The 19340-nt window shown below is 38.4% G+C and overlaps 2 protein-coding genes and 1 long non-coding RNA gene across 3 annotated transcripts; all 3 read left to right on the top strand.

Annotated features, from left to right (window-relative positions):
- Positions 1-6483: 6483 nt before the first annotated feature.
- On the top strand, positions 6484-8685 carry LOC119907749 (major histocompatibility complex class I-related gene protein-like). Its single transcript, XM_038725432.1, has 3 exons — positions 6484-6509; positions 7455-7771; positions 8228-8685. Exons 1-3 carry the CDS (start codon positions 6484-6486, stop codon positions 8668-8670), a joined length of 786 nt encoding a protein of 261 aa, XP_038581360.1. The 3' UTR covers positions 8671-8685.
- A 1209-nt stretch (positions 8686-9894) lies between these two features.
- On the top strand, positions 9895-11339 carry LOC119908026. Its single transcript, XR_005445179.1, has 3 exons — positions 9895-10032; positions 10204-10221; positions 10313-11339. It is a non-coding gene; the product is annotated as an uncharacterized LOC119908026 (long non-coding RNA).
- A 2519-nt stretch (positions 11340-13858) lies between these two features.
- Positions 13859-18660, top strand: LOC119908017 (major histocompatibility complex class I-related gene protein-like). Its single transcript, XM_038725753.1, has 7 exons — positions 13859-13922; positions 14312-14578; positions 16422-16700; positions 17076-17405; positions 18015-18116; positions 18393-18410; positions 18542-18660. The coding sequence occupies exons 1-7, from the start codon at positions 13874-13876 to the stop codon at positions 18643-18645; spliced, it is 1149 nt and encodes a 382-aa protein (XP_038581681.1). The 5' UTR covers positions 13859-13873; the 3' UTR covers positions 18646-18660.
- The last annotated feature ends 680 nt before the right edge of the window (positions 18661-19340 follow it).

Consider the following 19340-nt stretch of genomic DNA (forward strand, 5'->3'; position numbering starts at 1 on the left):
GTCTTTTTTCTTTGTTTCTTTCTTTCTTTAGCCTATACAGGTATTAAGGTCTCATTTACAGAGGTGCCCTGTATTACGAGTGCAAAAAAAAAAAAAATAGGCCTACACTTGAAAGTAGATGATAATTTAAAGAGAATACTAATGAAATGAAGTTCTTGAAATATTCTGGCCATGATATAGGTCATTGACAGTGGCCTGTCCAACAAAAAATTATTCCCATCTTAAAATGAAGAAATTTAAAACATCAATCACTGATCAAAATGTTCAGAGAATTACACAGAAACAATGGAAGACCAGAAGTAGGAATACAGGAAGACATCGTTAATTTCCTTTATTGATCTGTCTGATAAATGGAATGAAAGTGCTAAACATCTGTCTGTACGAGTGTTATTTTAAGAATCCTAAAGAAAATGAATTGTAATGACTAACAGTTAGCGTGTGGTCAAATATCGACAATGAGCTTTAAAATCAGATGAACCAGTGACCCAAGTTTGTCATGTACTATAAACATTTGTACAAACTAGATGACACAGTAAGCCAGGAGCGTTCAGGGTCCCTGGAGTTCTTCAGCTGCTAATTTTTCCCAGTTGGTAATCCAATAGAAGTTATGCAACAACTAGGTTCAGTTATTTCTTGGATAAATTCAAAGTCCCTCTATGTTTTAAAACAAACAAAGGTAATAAATCCGATTTTTATTTACCAGTTGTGCTGGTCACTTCTGCAAGTGCATCAAAAATTGCAGGTGTGGCTTTTTAAAATTAATTTATGCCTTTTATTAGATAGCACCACTTCAGAGTCGACACAAAATGAGGGGGTGAGTGTCGTGGAAATTATATTCCTGGTGAGGGTTTGAGCAAAGAATTGAGTTACAACCAACCGTTGTCTTTGAAAAATGTATTTAACAAAACAGAATAAACAGAGAAGTACAAAAACACATGTACAGCTGGTCCAGAGACCTGCTGCCTAGGGCAGCTTCTGGGGGTCTGGCCGATCAAAGGGATGCATCATCATTTACACAGTCTAGGTTTCTATGTTTTGGGGAACAGAGATCGTCTCTCAGCCTTGAATGAAGATTCCAGGAGAGGAGACGAAAAACGAGGGGGAAAACACCAAAACAATCTCACAGCTCTGACCTAAACCCTAGTAGATGTGGACGGACTAACATAAGGAGTATAGGAGAGGAAAGGTTAAGGGTAAAAAACCCAATACATATATCTATAAGCCATAACGAGAATAGAAATAATAATAATATTTAAAGATTATACATAAAAGATTAATGTAAGAAGACACAATTTTCTACCATAACAGTGAGAGATGCAACAAAGGTCACCTGCTGGATTTCAACCAGTTACGGAGCAGCATTATCTCCATCTTAAACCCTAAAACACACTACACTATAGAGTGGCTGTATTTTGTTTGTCTTTCCCCACTCCACCTCCACACCCCAATAAATTTCATTCAGTCTCTGATTTTAATAGTTTTAGTAAAAGTCTAAGAAGCCTGGTTGTTATTATTAAATCTGTAATAGCTCTTCTTCTTTTGTCCCACTAATGTGCCGATCACAAAGTTTAACTGCGTTTGAAGCTTCTGATGTTATCATTCACATTGTTTTTATTTGACACAAGCTTCGACAGTTTTCTTTTGAAACAGGTTTCTCGAGTCAAAGCAGAAACACTCCCACCTCCCTGCAAGAGGAAACAGAAGAATAAACAGCAGAAGCAGCTCAGTCCTGTACCAAAAGAAAATGAAAAAGTTATTTTTGTTGCTTGTTTTCTGTCACATTTCATCATCAGGTAAGATGACATTTTAATTTTACTTTAAGTTCTTTGCATTGTGCTCCTGTGTGGCTCCAAGACACAAATTAATTTAGTTCACTTTTACCACAACTTGATAAGAATACAGTATAAGTTTTACTGAATCATATGAATACATCATATTCACTGATTGTATACCTTGTTTGTCCTGCAGTCAAACACACCCTGAAGTTTTTCTGGACTGCATCTTCTGGAGTCCCAAACTTTCCACAATTTATGGGTGTTGTTATGGTTGATGACATTCTGGCAGGTTACTGCGACAGCAACAAAAATATTCAACCAAAACAGGACTGGGTGAAAAAGATTTTAGAAAAGGATCCTCAAGAATTGGAGTTGTACACTGGAGAGTGTTTTGAGATTCAGCCAAACTCCCTCAAAGCCAAAATTGACATTTTGAAGCAGTCCTTCAACCGAATTGGAGGTAAAGTATGAACATGAAAAAAGTATGTTTCTGCATCTTGTGCACATTGGAGGATTATTCTCTTGTGTGGAGTCAGTAGGCCTAAACAATAAAAAAAATCTAATTGCAATCATTTTGACTGATATTGCAGTTGCAGATTTGCAAAACTATGCAATGATCATTTTTACATATTTATTCTTATTTTCACTGAAAAACATGTTTAAATGTTTATGAAGTGATGCAAGGATCTGTTCCAAACAACGATGTTTACTTAAGTCTGTAAAATATGATGTGTAGGCCAGGACATTTCTGCAGCATGATAATATTTAATTTAAAGTGGTATTCTGACACACATACAGCCTTTAACAAATATTGGCCCTCGTGCCATTTGAAAATGCAGTAGACCATTTTGAGTTTTTGATAAGATTACGATTAATTGTTCATCCCTAGCGGCCAGCATTAGTTTTAAAGTAAAGTGACCCTCTGCATGGCCCCAAGATAATATTAAGGATGCTGCCATTACACGGATGATATCAGTTTTGAGTTAACCTCCAATCTGGCAAAACTGTTTTCTTGTTTACAACCTGAATGATCGTTCCATCAGACCCATTTACGTGCCATATTTTGAGATCTCACCTTGGTGGGTACAGTGTTATTATAACCAAAAGAACCAACATCCAGAAACAAAAAATGAAAACCCAAGTTGTAGCATGTTTTTCCTCTTCATGTCAGTTGGTATTGTGCTTCAGTGGAGCATATTCCCAAACGTACTACAATTCCAATCAGATTAGAACAAACTAGATGAACACAGTAAGCCTGGAGCGTTCAGAGTCCCTGGAGTTCTGCCGATTTTGTAATCCAAATGACATGCAATATCTGCGATTCAGTGAATTTCTGTAGAGCTGCCAATCATGCTGGTGTGGCTTTTTTCTGAAGGGGGGTGAGGGTTCAGTGTGAATTTAGTTTGGCTATTGTGCAAAGAATATGACTAAAGAAATATGGGAAACAAGTGGATGCAGGTTCCACGGTGATTACTAGTTGCCAGTGAGTTGACTCGTGCTCCTTCAGGTTGGGCTTGTGGCTGCTGGGAACTCTGGCTCTGTGTTCTGAGTTGGTTGTCCTCTCTCAGTTACTGGTGGCATATCCAATTAATTTGACTAGCCTCCAAACTTTGTTGTCGTTGGAAGTAGTGGGAGTTAAATCAAACCGAGATTAGGTTTTAAAAGGAACTTGTTTGTTGTTTCTCAATCAAAGATACGTAAATCAAACAACCTAATAACTTTAAACAAAACAAAACAGATAAATTCACAGAAGGTTTGAGAGACCTCATGATTATAATTCACGGTGCTGAGATGAGTCAAATAGATTGGGGGAAATTTTCATCCCAGTTTAAGCTCGAAAATAAAATAAAATTTAAAGTCACAGAGTTTCTCCGGGCAGGCTCTTGAAGGCAGGGCTCTGGAAGTAGAGGGAGCAAGCAAAAATAAATAAAATGCCATAAACAGTTATACATTTCTTAATTCTTAATTTCTAAGCATTAGACAAAAAGGAAAACTATTGTAGTTGTAATTGTTTTTAACAATTGGATCTGTTACTTGTAAACAACACAATTTATAGTAATAAAATAAAGATTGTAAATAAATATAATAAATATAGTAAATAATAAAACACAGACAGTTATAGATTCATAAGCAAGGAGGGAAGTTAAGAGTACTTCAAATTAACTTTAGCCTATGATTCTTTAGCTTCCAACATAGCTTCTAAATATGAAAAACAGGGTAAATAAACTACTCAAAACTACCTAACTTTACAAAGATTATTTAACTAAAACGAAGTACACAAGACAGGTTTATAGTGAGGGGGATATTCTTTGTTCATACAATGAATTTGATGTTGAGTCCTTTTCTCCAGCCAGGCGATTTAGATGCCTGTTGATCTTCTTATTGTTATAGAATACCCTTAGGGGGCTTAATTGAGGTAAAAGGGGAAGGTAAGACAGGACTAGCTTGGAGTCATTAACTGACCCTACAAGTTTTAACTGACTTTCCAGTTATTTCTCACATTTAACTGTCCCTGTTAGGGAAGCTACTTCACTAATGATGCAACTTATCACAAAACACACGGTTCAGATGGATCCATAGTTTTGTTAGGGTTAAATTAATTTGAAAATGCGCTACTTTGGCTCTGATCCAGCTGCCTCTTTCTGTCGATAAATCACCATGCTGGAGTCTAATTGGTTACAAGTCGCAAAAATCAACAGTGACGAGACATTTGCTCTGGTGAGCAACGGAGCTGCGTGTCGAAGGGAAGGCAGCCTACTGAAGCTGCAATAAACTTCACAAAATGATGATCTGCTTCTATAATGACAAGCAGCCCAGTGTCCCTGTTACATCTTTGAACATGCCCAAACAGAGCTACTGGGTTTCACTTAACGACACTCTTGAAAGTGACGGCTTTTGATATTAGATATAAGTCTAATTTCTGGACATGTCAGAGAACACAGATGTTGGAGAGATTCTGAATGTGCAGAAGTTTTGAACATGAGCAGAAAACCTGCTGAAACACAGCAGGTTTTTGTATTAAAGTCCAGGAAGGAAGAATGAATCATGCCTGCATGTGTGCTGACTCAGCAGGGATTTTATTAAATTATAAAAGTTGATCTACAGGAGAAATATAGGCTATTTAAAAGCAATAGATTGTCTGAAAGCCTTACTGCATTATATTCTATTAATTTTTTAGATTTTGAATTGTCACCTGCTGCCGGAAGTTTGTGTTTCCCTTTACATAAATGAAGAATTTTCCACCATAAATTGAGTCAGAAAAGGCAGAAATGTTCACCAGAATGCAAGAAATGAAGTCTTCAATGCTTACAATTTTCTGGGGAAGGACCCCCACACCCTCCTCTTCATATAAGTCACCTCCACTATTGAAACTAAACCAATGCTGTTGTATTTCAAGAAATCTACCACATAATGCAAGAAAACAGTCTCTGGGTTGACAGTTTATGGAGGGACGCATGTAGGTTTGGTCTCCCAATTTAGGCTATAATGTTGGAATTGACAAGTATGCTGATCACACTTCACAATTCATTATTGACTATGATTACGGCTTTTCATCTATACATGCTAAAATTGTGAGTTTGGCTGCTGAACCTTTAAAACAATTCTTGAGGATAGGGGAGCGATGACCCCAACCCCTGAGGTGGACTTTTTAGGGTTGGGCATAGTGGGGGTGCCAATTTAATATCGCGCCTCAGGCTCCAATTATAACTATACTATATGTTTGACTTCACTGCACAGCGCTGACTTAACGTGATGCATGGTAGACTTAAAATAAGGCATGCTGGTTAGAAATTGTGTCCGACTTTGGCCCGGCGCTGCAAAACATCACCATGTCACATGACATTAAAACCTTGCGGGAGCAGGGCGGTTTTTGCTGTTTTAGTCTGGACAGGAGGTGCAAACGTAGCAAAAGGTCTCCGTTTTAAAACGAAAACGCAGTAGTGTGGATGGGGCCTGGATCTCCTCGGCTGGTCTCAATAAACCATGCTATGTTAAGTTGTCATCAGTCTCCGAAACTTCTTCATACCTGAACCTGGCTCACAGTAATTCTTCAACACATTAATTCTACACCAAGGTGTGAAGAGTAACAGGAAAGCCTCATTCTCTGATCTGTGCCTATGTATGTATGTGGAGATCCAGCTTAGAGGCCTTAGTTTATGGCCTCTGTCCACCTAGAGGTCCTGACATCCTACTTCAGGGAGAGTTTACATATCTGGACATGGTTAATTAAGTGGACCTGCCCAGTAAGGGGTAGAACGATTGATTTTTGCCTCAAAATGCAAATGCAAAATCCATGGACGATCCTAGTATTTTGTCACTCTATGCATGCTACACACCTCCGTAAAGCTAGGAGGCTCAGCTAGAAGCTCAAACCAACCATTTTTATCCATAACAAACACACATCAACCACCAAGCATCTAAATGAACTTATATCACAACATGTAATCACTATACATGGCTACAGTTATTGCCATCCAGATATCTCTCATCGCATCCTTCAGAGCAGTCCGACCTCTGTTCTGTTTTCAACTGTGAAGGCCTGTAAAACATGGGAGTCCTTTTGGTCACAGAATGTTGATTAATATTCACTGTTTTCATCAATATTTCAATGTTTTGTAAGTTTTATGTTATTTGGAACATGGTTGTATGGACAGAAATAGTGTTGTGAAGAAAACTTCCAATAAAAGTGAACATATAAACAGTAAACATGGCCAAAACATGGACATTTGCCTGGTATATATTAGAAGAATTGTGTAATTCTTTCTTTTCATCAAATGTACAGTTAAGGTTGTATTCCAGGTGTATTAGAACATATTCAATTGCACTATAATGAGTCGGATGATGGTTGCTATTAAAATATAGATTTAATACCGGGCAGAGATGAAAATATCATATTTAGCTTTATTGCTAAATTATCTATCTAACTAAATGATCTCCATTTACTCTTTAATAGAAAAGTAAATAGATTCAGTTGAATCATATTCCTTAGCTTCTGACCTTTCAAAGGGGACCAGAATCATGCATCTAGGCCTAATGGTTGAAGAGTTGTTACTGATGCATTTTGAGCATGTTATTTTAGGCATTTTTCCTGGTAAGAGGTGTCTTTGTTTCAGAGGTTAAATTGTCATTTTTACAGTCAGGTATCTTAACTCCAAAGGAGATGGTGGTTTGTCTGGTTGATAACTTCACAACCAGCACTCAAAGTGGAAACAAAGTTTTTGATGTGGTAGGCCTCATTTAAACCACCTCCTCTTTTGGGGTGTTTGGAGCCTGGAACCAGACCATCTGCTCGACGGCTGATAACTCAACCCCTCTTCTTATTGAGAAACAAAAGAGAGATGGCTTCTGTCCTTTGTATGTGAGAAAGGCTAACTCTTTGGGTCAGCCAGGTTTGTAATAAAAGAGGGCTGACCTCCTCTTGATTATGAAATAATGTGTCCACTGGTTGTTCACTACACTGATGTGCACAGAATTCAGGATAAAAAAAACCCCGACATGCTTTATACTCTAGTTTTTAAACTGTTGAATATATTTTTGGTCCTATCACTCATACTCAAGAAAAAGTACACTGATTATCTGCTCTTGAATTATGAGATAGCAGCACTTGCACACGCAATGCACAGTATTTTTAAGATCTTTCCACTGGAGATATTATCTGTACATCATTGTTAATTGCAGTCTCTTTTTCTGTTTCTTTCTCTCTCTCTGTCTCTCAGGTGTCCACATTTTACAGAGGATTAGTGGCTGTGAATGGGACGATGAGACTGGAGAAGTTAATGGTTTTAATCGTTATGGTTATGATGGAGAAGACTTCATATTATTTGACCTGAAGACAGAAACATGGATCGCTCTGAAACCACAGGCTGGTCCCTTTAAACTGAAATGGGATGCTGAGGAATCTAGAATAACATTCAACAAGCAGTTCCTCACTCAGATTTGTCCTGGGTGGCTGAAGAAGTATGTGGCCTATGGGAGGAGCTCTCTGCTGAGAACAGGTAGAATCACATGACCAGACGTAGTTTCATGGACTCAACTGGCATGAACTGACATTGTATCGCTCCAATCAGTCTGACATAACATTTCTTTGGTTTCAGTAAGATTTGATTACATTTTTTGGTGCTCTGAAATTACTTTCCATTGACACTGAAACTGTGATTGCCAGTGCAGGTAGTCTAAGTTAAGTAAGTTTACAGAGTTTCAAAATGAAATTAGAGAAAGATTAGTAGATTTTTTTTCACTGAACATTGACACTGTGATTGACTGCTTTGCTGTGAACCATAAAAAGTGTCAGATCTTTTCTCTCTGAATGTGGTGGGTTTCTTAAGTCGTGTTGTTACCTTCTCTGTCTATATGCAGACATTGTGGTGATTGTGTAGGAAAAAGTAGTTGTAATGCAACACTGTCATATGTTCTTACAGCTCCCTCCATTTTCTCTCTCTCTCTCTCTCCAGACCCTCCCTCAGTGTCTCTCCTCCAGAAGACTCCCTCCTCTCCAGTCAGCTGCCACGCTACAGGTTTCTACCCTGACAGAGCCACGATGTTCTGGAGGAAAGATGGAGAGGAGCTTCATGAGGACGTGGACCTCGGAGAGATCCTCCCCAACAACGATGGATCCTTCCAGATGAGTGTTGACCTGAATCTTTCATCAGTCACACCTGAAGACTGGAGGAGGTACGACTGTGTGTTTCATCTCTCTGGTGTGAAGAACGACATCATCACCACACTTGACAAAGCAAAGATCAGAACCAACTGGGGCAAAGGTGAAAAAAACATTTATTTTATTTTTTATTTTTTGCTGAATTGTTCCGTTGAATTGGTCAGATCATGTGACTCTGAAAGCGTAATCAAAACATTTTTTATTACAAATTTTCCAATTATACCACAGAAAGTTTAAACATATCTTAAAGGGGCATCTCAGGAACTTAGTACTGCACTTTTATAAAACTGGCTGACTTGTGAGAGACATTGCAGCAAAGGTGATTAGAGTTATTCTGACATTAGTCTTGAAAATCATCCAAAACACTGTATCCTACATTTACCATAATACACATCAATATTTTTACCTTTTATTAGACCATCCTTGCCAAATAAATGCTCACTTCTTTCAAACTCTACTCCCGAATTTGTAACACGGCCTGTCTGCTAAAAAGTTGTAATCTCCAAGCCCATCCCTGATAATATCCGGAGGGTGAGTTCTTTCAGACTCAGACTTCAGAATAATTCTCTCTGTGATGAAAAAGCTGTACTTGAAAGGCAAAGTTGGAGAAGTGCCAAATTAAATGCAGTGTTTCTACACAACAACAGGTTTCTTTAATGCTGACAGTTCCTTTAGTTAGTTACGTTGTCTGAAACTTTATTGTCCAATATAAAGAAAATTGTCTTTGGCTTTACCACACGGCATCAAAAACAATAGAGGACAATGACTGGCTCCAACAACAGGAACACAACATTATTTAAAACACACAAATACAGTGAAAAATAAAGGTATAAATATAATGGTAAATGAGCTAGATTTTTGTGAAATTCAAAGTTGGGGCATTCAGCATCCTAGTTGAGTTTGGAAAGAATCATTTGCTGCACATTTATTTGGTGGCTTTACCTTGTCTACAGCGCCCTGAGTCCAGATGGTGGGAAGGATCCATTCAAATCTAGAAAGCTTTACTCTTTATATTTCATTCATATTTCCCACTTAGTTTCAGCTGAGGCTTTAGTATAATTGTACTATATTTACAATTATTTCCACTTGCAAATTTATTCTTAACATTCAGATATCCACAACAAACTAATTACCAAAGTTTCTTATACAGTATTTTCAGAGATGTTTACTAACATTATAACCATTAAACTTTCAAAGTATTCCTCCATGACTTTCTTAAAAATGTAGTCAGTTGTGTGAAGTTAGGGTAGCTGTCAATCACAGTTCCAAGATAGTTAAAAAGCAACCGTGATCCAGTGATTGTCAAAGGCTGCAGTTTTTAAGGAGTGTGCCATTTCAGCAGGCCTACTGTATATATTTCTGTACACACACAAATAGTTATACAATACAATAGATCATGTTGTACCACCTGTGTGTGAGATGAACAGATGGGTGAATGTACTTTCTTCATCTTTACATGTTGTGATCACATTTTGTTTGTTTTTTTATTGTTTTTGTGCTGAGCAGATGAGTCCAGAACCCCAATTATTGCTGTAGTGGTTGTTCTTGCTGTCGGCCTCATTGCTGTTATTGGATTTACTGTTTACAAAATGAAAAAAGGTGAGTTGATCCTCTTATCCAGACTGTGATAAATTTTAAATTTTAAAACATAATAAATGTAATAACACAACATCATTTTTTATCAATTTTATTTATATGAGAGAGAATGAGACTGATGATCTGCCATTTTAAACTGCAAGTGAAATTATTTGTCTTTTCTTCTTATTTCAGCCAATCGCCCTCAACCTCGTAAGTAACATCTTTATTTTCAGTTTTCAGTGTGAGCTGAGGTAGTTCAGTGCAGGAAAACAGGACTAACAGTGTGTTTCTGACCTTACAGCTCCTGTCAACAGCTCTGAGCTCTCTGAGAGACTGAAGCCAGAAACATGATTGACAAACACCCCACCCAGCACACAGTGATGTCATGTTGACAACAAAACAGTAACAGTAAATGCTGGGACTGTGCTAAGTATTCACACCTCCAGTCAGGGTCTGAAATTAGCACCCACCAAATGTGGGTAAATTCCTGACAGCGGCGGGTCAAGTCATCGGGCCATCCGCCACTTTGGCGAACAGGGAAAATGCACATGTTGTAGTGTATTGTGGCGTTTGGTGCACACTCCTGTGTGACACAACACACACACCCCCACCAGTCAGCTCAGGGAGTGTCTCTCTGGCAGTGTTTCAGACCAAACTCACCAGAAAAGAGGCACAGTCCATCCTGCGTGACAGCCAGTGACTGAAGGTAACTCTGGTGCGGTCTTCTTCTTCTTTTGTTTTTATGGCAGGTTGCAACCATGCAACCATAAGGTGCATACTACCAGCTAATTTACCTGCATGAATTATCGTTAAGTGAGACTACTTTACTTTATCATAATTATTTTTAAAAACAACAACCTATTAGCCTATATAACCCTTTATCCTTCAGGTATTCCACAACAGCTTTCTGTGTCTCTGGTGCTGTCGGAGAATAAGTTTGTCTATTAGACGCAAGAGGAATCACTTGGTTTTTCAGAGGCCCACTTTTGTATTGAAACTGAGTATTTTTTGTAGCAGGTTTTTGTTGAGATCTTGTGGAGACTTGAACTGTGATAAACATTGTGTATCTTGTTGTCTGTTGGTTCACTGTGAAAGATAAGGTAAGGTGGGGTTGATTCTCATGTGCTGAAAGACATAGGTCCTTTTTACATGTAGCATTTTTGTGCAAATATACCTAAATGAGCTGAATGTTATTCCTTCATTTAGCACATAAATTTCAGTGAGAAAAGTGAATTTCAGACCCTGCCTACAGTTAAACAAGCTTCCGTAAGTTAAAAGTAAAAGAAACCTTCTGAGATTGTTTTGCCATTCACTGTGAAACATCTGTGAAACATCTGTGTCACATTACAGCTGTAAAGAAAATCTCTACACATCGATGGCTTTCTATACAAGCAACAATACTTAGCTTTACATACATAGATACAAAGCTTTATATGAAGATAAGTGAGGTTATGAAGAGAAGAAACAGGCTAAATAAGACATGAACTGTCTTTTTTCAATTTCTTCTTTATTTGCACTGTTGTTTAATTTCTATTACGGTTTATTTTTCAATAAAAGGGCTTTATGTAAAGTCATACAAGTTCACCATCTGTGTCTGTAGCTACAATGACATGATTATTGCACTTTTATTCAGAGACTAAATGAATGTGGCTCCAAACTATAATGGGAGGACAAAATCAGCTGTGCAGATTTATAACATACTGCTGGCATAATACACAAGGATGGAGATAATCCCTAAAAGTATTAATGTTAACATTAATAACCATGTTATTTTCAACATTAATAAATACTGGCATTAATGTTGTGTCAAGACATTGTTCACCTGACCTGTCAGATTTATTTATTTTTTCAAATGGCAGTACTTTGTTAGTTAGCTATAAGTAGTAAAGGGGGGGGGGGGGGGGGGGGTTGAAAGAATTAGTTATAATGATTAATTCACAACTACTCTTGCTGTACATAAGACTTAATTGTTTACATTTTAATATTTTTTACGTATTGAATTTTGCATTTATTTTGTGTCTAAAGCCTATTACTAAAGCCTATTGGTATTTTTTTATATTTATATTAGTATTTCAAATGTAAATGTATATATTTATATGTCTTTTTGACCACTCAAAGCGCTTTTACACTACATCTGCATTCACCATTCACTCACATTCTTTCACTGACCCTAAGTGCTCAAACAGAAACTACCATTCATACACAGCCAGGGGCAATTCAGGGTTCAGTATCTTGCCTAAGGACACTTCCTCATGCAGCCCTCATTATAATGGTGTTATTATAATGTTTTCTTTGAGTGATATGAAATTCTGGCTGTTCTGTGTATAAGTCAGGTCTAATAAAATAAGAGTCATGGGGCCTTGGATCATAAAGAGACTTCCTGTATCAGAGCTTCGTTTTCCTCTTCACAACCAAAACAGTAGCTCAAAGGACCAATATGTGTTGAGATACACAAACATTAAAACATACCAGCTTAAAGCAATTCATATTTAATTATCTTAGTTGAAATCTGGATGGGTGGAAATATTGTGGCACCATCTATAGCCACAAAGCTGCTGTTCAAACATGGCTTTATTTACCATTTATTTATTCGTTCTTTATTCAAAATTATCATAAACAGATTGATTTGAGATATTTGGGGAGGGTATGGCATTTATTTCTCTAAGCAAGGTCCAAAGAAAATATTAGTAATGCTGAATGGTTGTGTTTTCTATAAAATTGACCAGTTGACTCATAACTAGTGAAAAGCAGAAGTCTGATAAAAAACAAGCAGTGGACCAAACCACTTTGAGGCATATGAGAGGGGAGGACATTAACTTTCAAAACTTAAAGATCCATGACGAGAGGGTTTAACAGACCTTTTGTTTAGACCTACCAAATACACTGATTAGATGCGGTCGGACAGCAGAGGTTATATTAAAATTTTAGGATCAAAATGGTTGAGAGGGACTATTCAGTAGTCGCTGGACATCCCTACTAAAGTTCCTATTAAAAGATCCACCTTTGAGTGGAACAGGTTTTTCCACAGACTGCTTAGCATTTATTAAAAGCATTCACCCTGACTTCTGTCAGAGAAGACCTACTGATAGAAATGTTTCACAGCTTATTAAGATCGGGGAGGGGTAGATGTTCAGTTTTGTTGGGTGCCGGCACATGAGGGAGTAAATGAAATGAAGACAAACTAGCAAGAGAGGCATTACAAACGGAAATAACAGTTCAAATACCACTGGCAAAAGGAGAAGGAAAAGCAGTCATTAAGAAAAAAGGTTTTGAAATATGGCAGAAATGGTGAGAGGAAGACAGGAAAGGAAGGAGTTACTATAAAATACAAAAGTCTGTCAGTAATAAAAATTATAGGGAAAGGATCAGGATATTATAATGACAAGACTGAGAGTAGATCACACAGGACTGAATGACACCTTGTTTTTATTGGGGAACAGGAATAGTGAAAAGTGTGAAAAGTTAAAGAAAATGTTGAACATGTCATTTTGCACTGCATATTATTTGAGTTGGAAAGACAGATATTTCAAGATAGGGTTCAGGAGGCAAGGCGGGAATCTGATGGGAACAGGAGAAGAAAAGGGGAGAAGAATCACCAGGAAGGCATTATTTAAATTTCTTTAAGACACAGGGTTGGTGAGAAGAATATGAGAACACCTTATTGGGGTTTGTAGAAGAGTGATATGATGTTACAGACTCCAGTGCAGTAGGTGGTGGTATGCAATCTGCCATTAACTAAGAAGAAGAAGAAGGAACAGGTTTTTCAAGTCCCAACAAAAAAAATCACTGACATAAACAGACATCAGAAGCTAGACAAAACAGCGGAACCAGATCGGAACCCACACCTCTTTATCAAAACAAGATGAAAAAGTTATTTTGCTTGGTTCTCTTCTGTCAAGTCTCATTAGCAGGTAAGATCAAATTTTAATCTTACTTTAAGTTCTTTCCATCAGGGACGCACTGATTTAATTTCATCTTTACCTGAGAACAGGTATGATCACATTATCTGATGTAGTTTCATGGACTCAACTGGCATCAACTGCTATTGTATTATGTATCACTCCAATCAGTATGGAATAACCTGTTTTTGGTGACCGTAAGATTTGATTCAGCCCTAATCAATCAGAAGAGACTGACATTCAATGAAAGATTGTTGTTTTTCACTGAACATTGACATTGTGATTGACTACTTCTCTTTTAACCATACAAAGTGTCAGATCCTTTCTTTCTGACTGTAGTGAGTTTTTCTCAACTTGTTAAAAAAATTGCCTAACCTTAATAAACCTTGTTCATCTTCCAGTGAAACACTCCATGAAGTTTTTCTTCACTGCGTCTTCTGGAGTCCCAAACTTCCCAGAGTTTTTGGCTGCGGTGAAGGTTGATGGCATTTTGGTGGGTTACTGCGACAGCAACAAAAAGATGGAGACAAAACAGCACTGGGTGAAAAACATATTACAAAAAGATCCTCAGCAGAAGAAGTGGTACACTGAAGAGTGTTTTAGAAATCAGCCGAACTTCTTCAAAACCAAGATTCATAATTTGAAGCAGTGCTTTAACCAAAGTGGAGGTAGGTTACATTAGCCTATATTATAACACTGCCTAACTGCTCTGCATCTTTAAATGTAAATTAAAGTGACCCTACAGTATCTAAAGATTACAGTCAGGCCCGTGGAGAACTGCATTGTCCTGGCGGGGAAGCACGTACAGCCAGTATATTATTAACCGAATGGAGAAAGTGATGGAAAAAGTTAGCAGAGGAAAAGATTTGCAGGAATATGTCAGTCTGAAAGTAGAAGTACGGTTAGGGTTACAATGCATCAGGTAGTAATGCTTCAGCTTCTAAAGACAGAGAAAAGTCTGTTGTTTCCCCAATTGCTTGAAAAGTGAAGGCGGTTAGTGCTAGCAAACACCTTCCCTCCTCTTCCGACTCTGGTCTGGGAGCTGAGCAGGAAAGCTAACAGTATGTGTTTTGGCTGCTATGCAACTTAACATTAGCCAAAAGGAAGTCACTAGTAGCTGCATGTCATTAATGCCTTAAGTGTTAGAAGAATCAGGTACAAACTTAGACTAAGCTGGTACACAACTCTGAGCTGTACACATACTGTCCATCCTGATAGTTAGTTTGTATTTAAGTTTTCTGGTTGGTAGGAAAAGAAAGGATGGTGGTGACCATGGAGGAGATGAGGTTAGCAAAGCAAGTTAGGGATGCAAACTAGTCCTTTCAAACTCATGAGATCACTGAGTTTCCTAAGAAAATAAGGTCATTGTGAGCATCTCTTAAAAATATAGTCTTCAGAGAGGCTCAACTCGGAGTCTAGAACGGTATCAAGGTAGTTAAAGTTCCCCACAGTTTCACACGGGGACTGTTTCTGTCTCACAGTGACATGAGCACAGGCTGTGATTATTAAGAATTTCCATTCATTTGGCACAATGTGTCTACGAGGGGCTAAACAAATCTTCCAGTTTTTAAGAAGCTTTTAGATCATCTGGGCCGGTGGTCTTTGTTCGGTTCAGTTTAAGAAGACTTAAGACTAAGAAAACATCAACGGCATTGATAACTATTGATGTCTCTACAGGGAGATCTTTGTATGTGTACCATCCATAGTGTCAAATCTACATTAAACATTGCTCACATTAACAAAGGTTTGACTATCACTCTTTTGCTGTATCTGCTTCTTCTAGAGTTTAGTCCCACTCACGTCTGTCTTATATTAACAGTTAAGAATTTGCCCTCTATTTTATTTTGGAAAAAAATGTTGTTTTGATACCCAGGACTTATTATTATTAATATTATTTGGGACATTTTTCACAGATTTAGTTTCAGATAGTCTGGACTGCAGAATTGGAATAAAATGTCGCAGTTAGTCTCCTAAAGCAGACCACACTTGTGCTTGGTGACAGGTTTCACAGTCTTCACCACAGCCTTGTATTTGGGCAAAAGAGGAATTAATTTGTTGCCAGATTTCCCGAGGTCTGCATACTTATTTATAATTATTTCCCTATAGAATGGGAATATCCCCTGCATGATTTAGACGAGTAGAGCAGTCAGGCATCCCCAGGAGTTATTACAACCTGAACAATCAGACCAATGATCTCCTCACTTCCTTTTGAGAGTACAGTGTTTTCATTATTAATTGAATAAATGAGTCTCCTATATAAAACCCATGTTGCACAGTAATAAAGCATGGATCAGTCATCTTAATTCAGGACTAACTTTTAAACTGTGAAATATAAATTGGGTTTCAAATAAAAGTGTACTGATTATCTGCTCTTGAATCATTAGCACACCGCAAGACTGAATAGCAGGGCATCACACATGCACAATAATATTAAGATCATCTTTCCCCTGGACATATTATCTATGCATCATTATTAATTGCAGTTTCTGTCTCTCTTTGTCTCTTTCTCAGGTGTCCACATTTTACAGAGGATGAGCGGCTGTGAGTGGGACGACGAGACTGGAGAGGTTAATGGTTCTATGCACTATGGTTATGATGGACAAGACTTCATGTCATTGGACCTGAAGACATTGACATGGATTGCTCTAAAACCACAGGCTGTCACTACCAAGCTGATGTGGGATGCTGAGAAAGCTGAAATAAAACACTATGAGAATTACCTCATTCAGATTTGTCCAGAGTGGCTGAAGAAGTATGTGGACTATGGGAGGAAGTCTCTACTGAGAACAGGTAGAATCACATGACCTCATGGACTAAACAGCCATGAACTGCTATTGTATTATCACTTCAATCAGTCTGGAATTACCTGTTTTTGGTGACAATATAATTTGATTCAGCCCTAACCGATCAGAAGAGACTGACATTCAGTGTTTCAAAATGAAAGATTGTTGTTGTTTCTCTGAACATTGATACTGTGATTGACTACTTTGATTTTAACCATACAAAGTGTCAGATCCTTTCTCTCTGACTGTAGTGAGTTTCTTTAGTGTTGATATTGTTCCCTTTTATGTCTATATACAGACACTGTGGTGGTTGTGTAGCAAAAATGGCTGGTGTTTTAGCTCCCTCCATTGTCTCTCTCTCTCTCTCTCTCTCTCTCTCCAGACCTTCCCTCAGTGTCTCTCCTCCAGAAGACTCCCTCCTCTCCAGTCAGCTGCCACGCTACAGGTTTCTACCCTGACAGAGCCACGATGTTCTGGAGGAAAGATGGAGAGGAGCTTCATGAGGACGTGGACCTCGGAGAGATCCTCCCCAACAACGATGGATCCTTCCAGATGAGTGTTGACCTGAATCTTTCATCAGTCACACCTGAAGACTGGAGGAGGTACGACTGTGTGTTTCATCTCTCTGGTGTGAAGGACGACATCATCACCAAACTGGACAAAGCAAAGATCAGAACCAACTGGGGCAAAACTCTGTTTAGTAATGACAAAGGTTAGAAACACACATTTATTTTAATTTTTTAAATTTTGCTTTTATTTGCTGTTCCAAATCGTGAAAGACTAAGATGAGTATTAAACTAATTTACAACTGATTTAGCTTCGTCTGCCAGGATCGCTGGTCAGATCACGTGACCCTGACAGCGTATACCACAGAAAGTTAAAACATATCTTAAAGGGGCATTTCACTAGCAAGGACCACAATCAACAGGTATGATTAAATGATTTATTGATAAACGAACAGAAGATGTATGAAGCTTGCAGTAGCTGAAAGCGTTGTGGGGAAGCTACGATAAGGAAATCCGCCGTAGCACCCGGGCACGACGAACCCCCTATAAACCTATGGAGAGGAAGGAGATCCGGAGGCAGGACAGAGAAAGGGGTGGGAGGGAGGGATGCAGGATACGAGGGCGAAGGGGAGGACTTAGGACGTGTGGGTATTTATGGAAATGTTGGCGATGACGTGCTTGATGTGTGGTCCCGCTCCTGAAACTCTGCTAATTAGCACCACTTCATGTATTGCATGTTCATTATTGTATTGACCACCTGCATGTGTGATGAACATCTTCACATGTTTTGTTTTTTATTGTTTTTTGCTGAGCAGATAAGTCCAGTAGGATCACCTTCCTGATCACTGCTGCAGTGTTTGTTCTTGCTGTCTTCCTCATTGCTGTTATTGGATTTATTGTTTACAAAAAGAAGAGAGGTGAGAGACCTAAAGGAGCTCAGTTGATGCTCTTATCCAGACTGCAAAACTGAAGCAACATTTAATTGTGCACCAACATCTGAAGAAACCAACAATGTGAGACAGAGTAGCCTTTAAACTTACAGTATAATATAATATATAATATACACATAAGATAGAGAGATCTAAAAAGAAAAAGAAATGGAATTTATGTATCACTTTAATTCACCTGTGACAAAATGAGAATCAAGTTAAACTGTGACAAGTGAAATTATTTGTCTTTTCTTCTTATTTCAGCAAATCGCCCTCCAACTCGTAAGTAGAATCTTGTTTTTATTCAATTGTCTCTGATGTGACATGAACTCTGTAAATTAAAAAGGTTTTCAGTGTGAGCTGAGGTAGTTCAGTGCAGGAAAAGAGGACTAACTGTGTTTCTGACCTTACAGCTCCTGTCGACAGCTCTGAGCTCTCTGAGAGACTGAATCCAGAAACAAGATTGACAAACACACCACCCTGCACCATAGACAGTATTAAAGCGCTGCACACGTGACAAAACAGTAAATACTGCACTGTGTTAAGTATTCACACCTCTAGTCAGAGTCTGAAATTAGCACCGACCAAATGCAGGTAAATTGTTGGCATTGGCGTGTGAAATTGTCTGGCCATAAGCCACGTTGGCAAACAGACAAAATGCACTGCAGAAAAACACAAGTAGTAGCTGCATATGGCGCTTGTAGAAGCAGCAGCCGGTGGCTCCTTCAAGCTTCACTACATTTTTGTTTTAATCTGTTTTTACCAGCTTTATTGCCAAAATATGCGTTACCTCTTGCAAAAATACAGTCATTGGAAGATGAAAACGGGGTTTTTGGATTAAAGCGCAGCAGACCACGATCCACCCGGCCCAAACAACCGGACCAGGCGGGAACAGCGGGTGCGGTGATTGCTCAGAGGAGAAAGGGAGCCAGGAGAGGAGCCATGCTGGCCCAACTCGGATTCAATTCTGCTCCTAAAGAGCCGGTCGGGACAAAATGGGACTCATATTGACCAGACAGTTGACCAAAAAACTGTCCAGCTTCAGGAGAATGATTTAGGTAACTTGAACTTATTGCTACTGTGTGCCGGCGGCCAGCACAGTGCGTAAATAATAACACTTTAATATTAGGGAAACCAAACATAAAGGGCGGAATTGCGTTTCTCCATGAGAAATAGTCTTTTGAACAGGCTATTTAAACTTAAATTTTTGTA

This window comes from Micropterus salmoides, unplaced genomic scaffold, assembly GCF_014851395.1.
Source record: "Micropterus salmoides isolate LMB-PRFRI ecotype aquatic unplaced genomic scaffold, ASM1485139v1 Ms_hic_scaffold_17, whole genome shotgun sequence".
Lineage (NCBI taxonomy): Eukaryota > Metazoa > Chordata > Actinopteri > Centrarchiformes > Centrarchidae > Micropterus > Micropterus salmoides.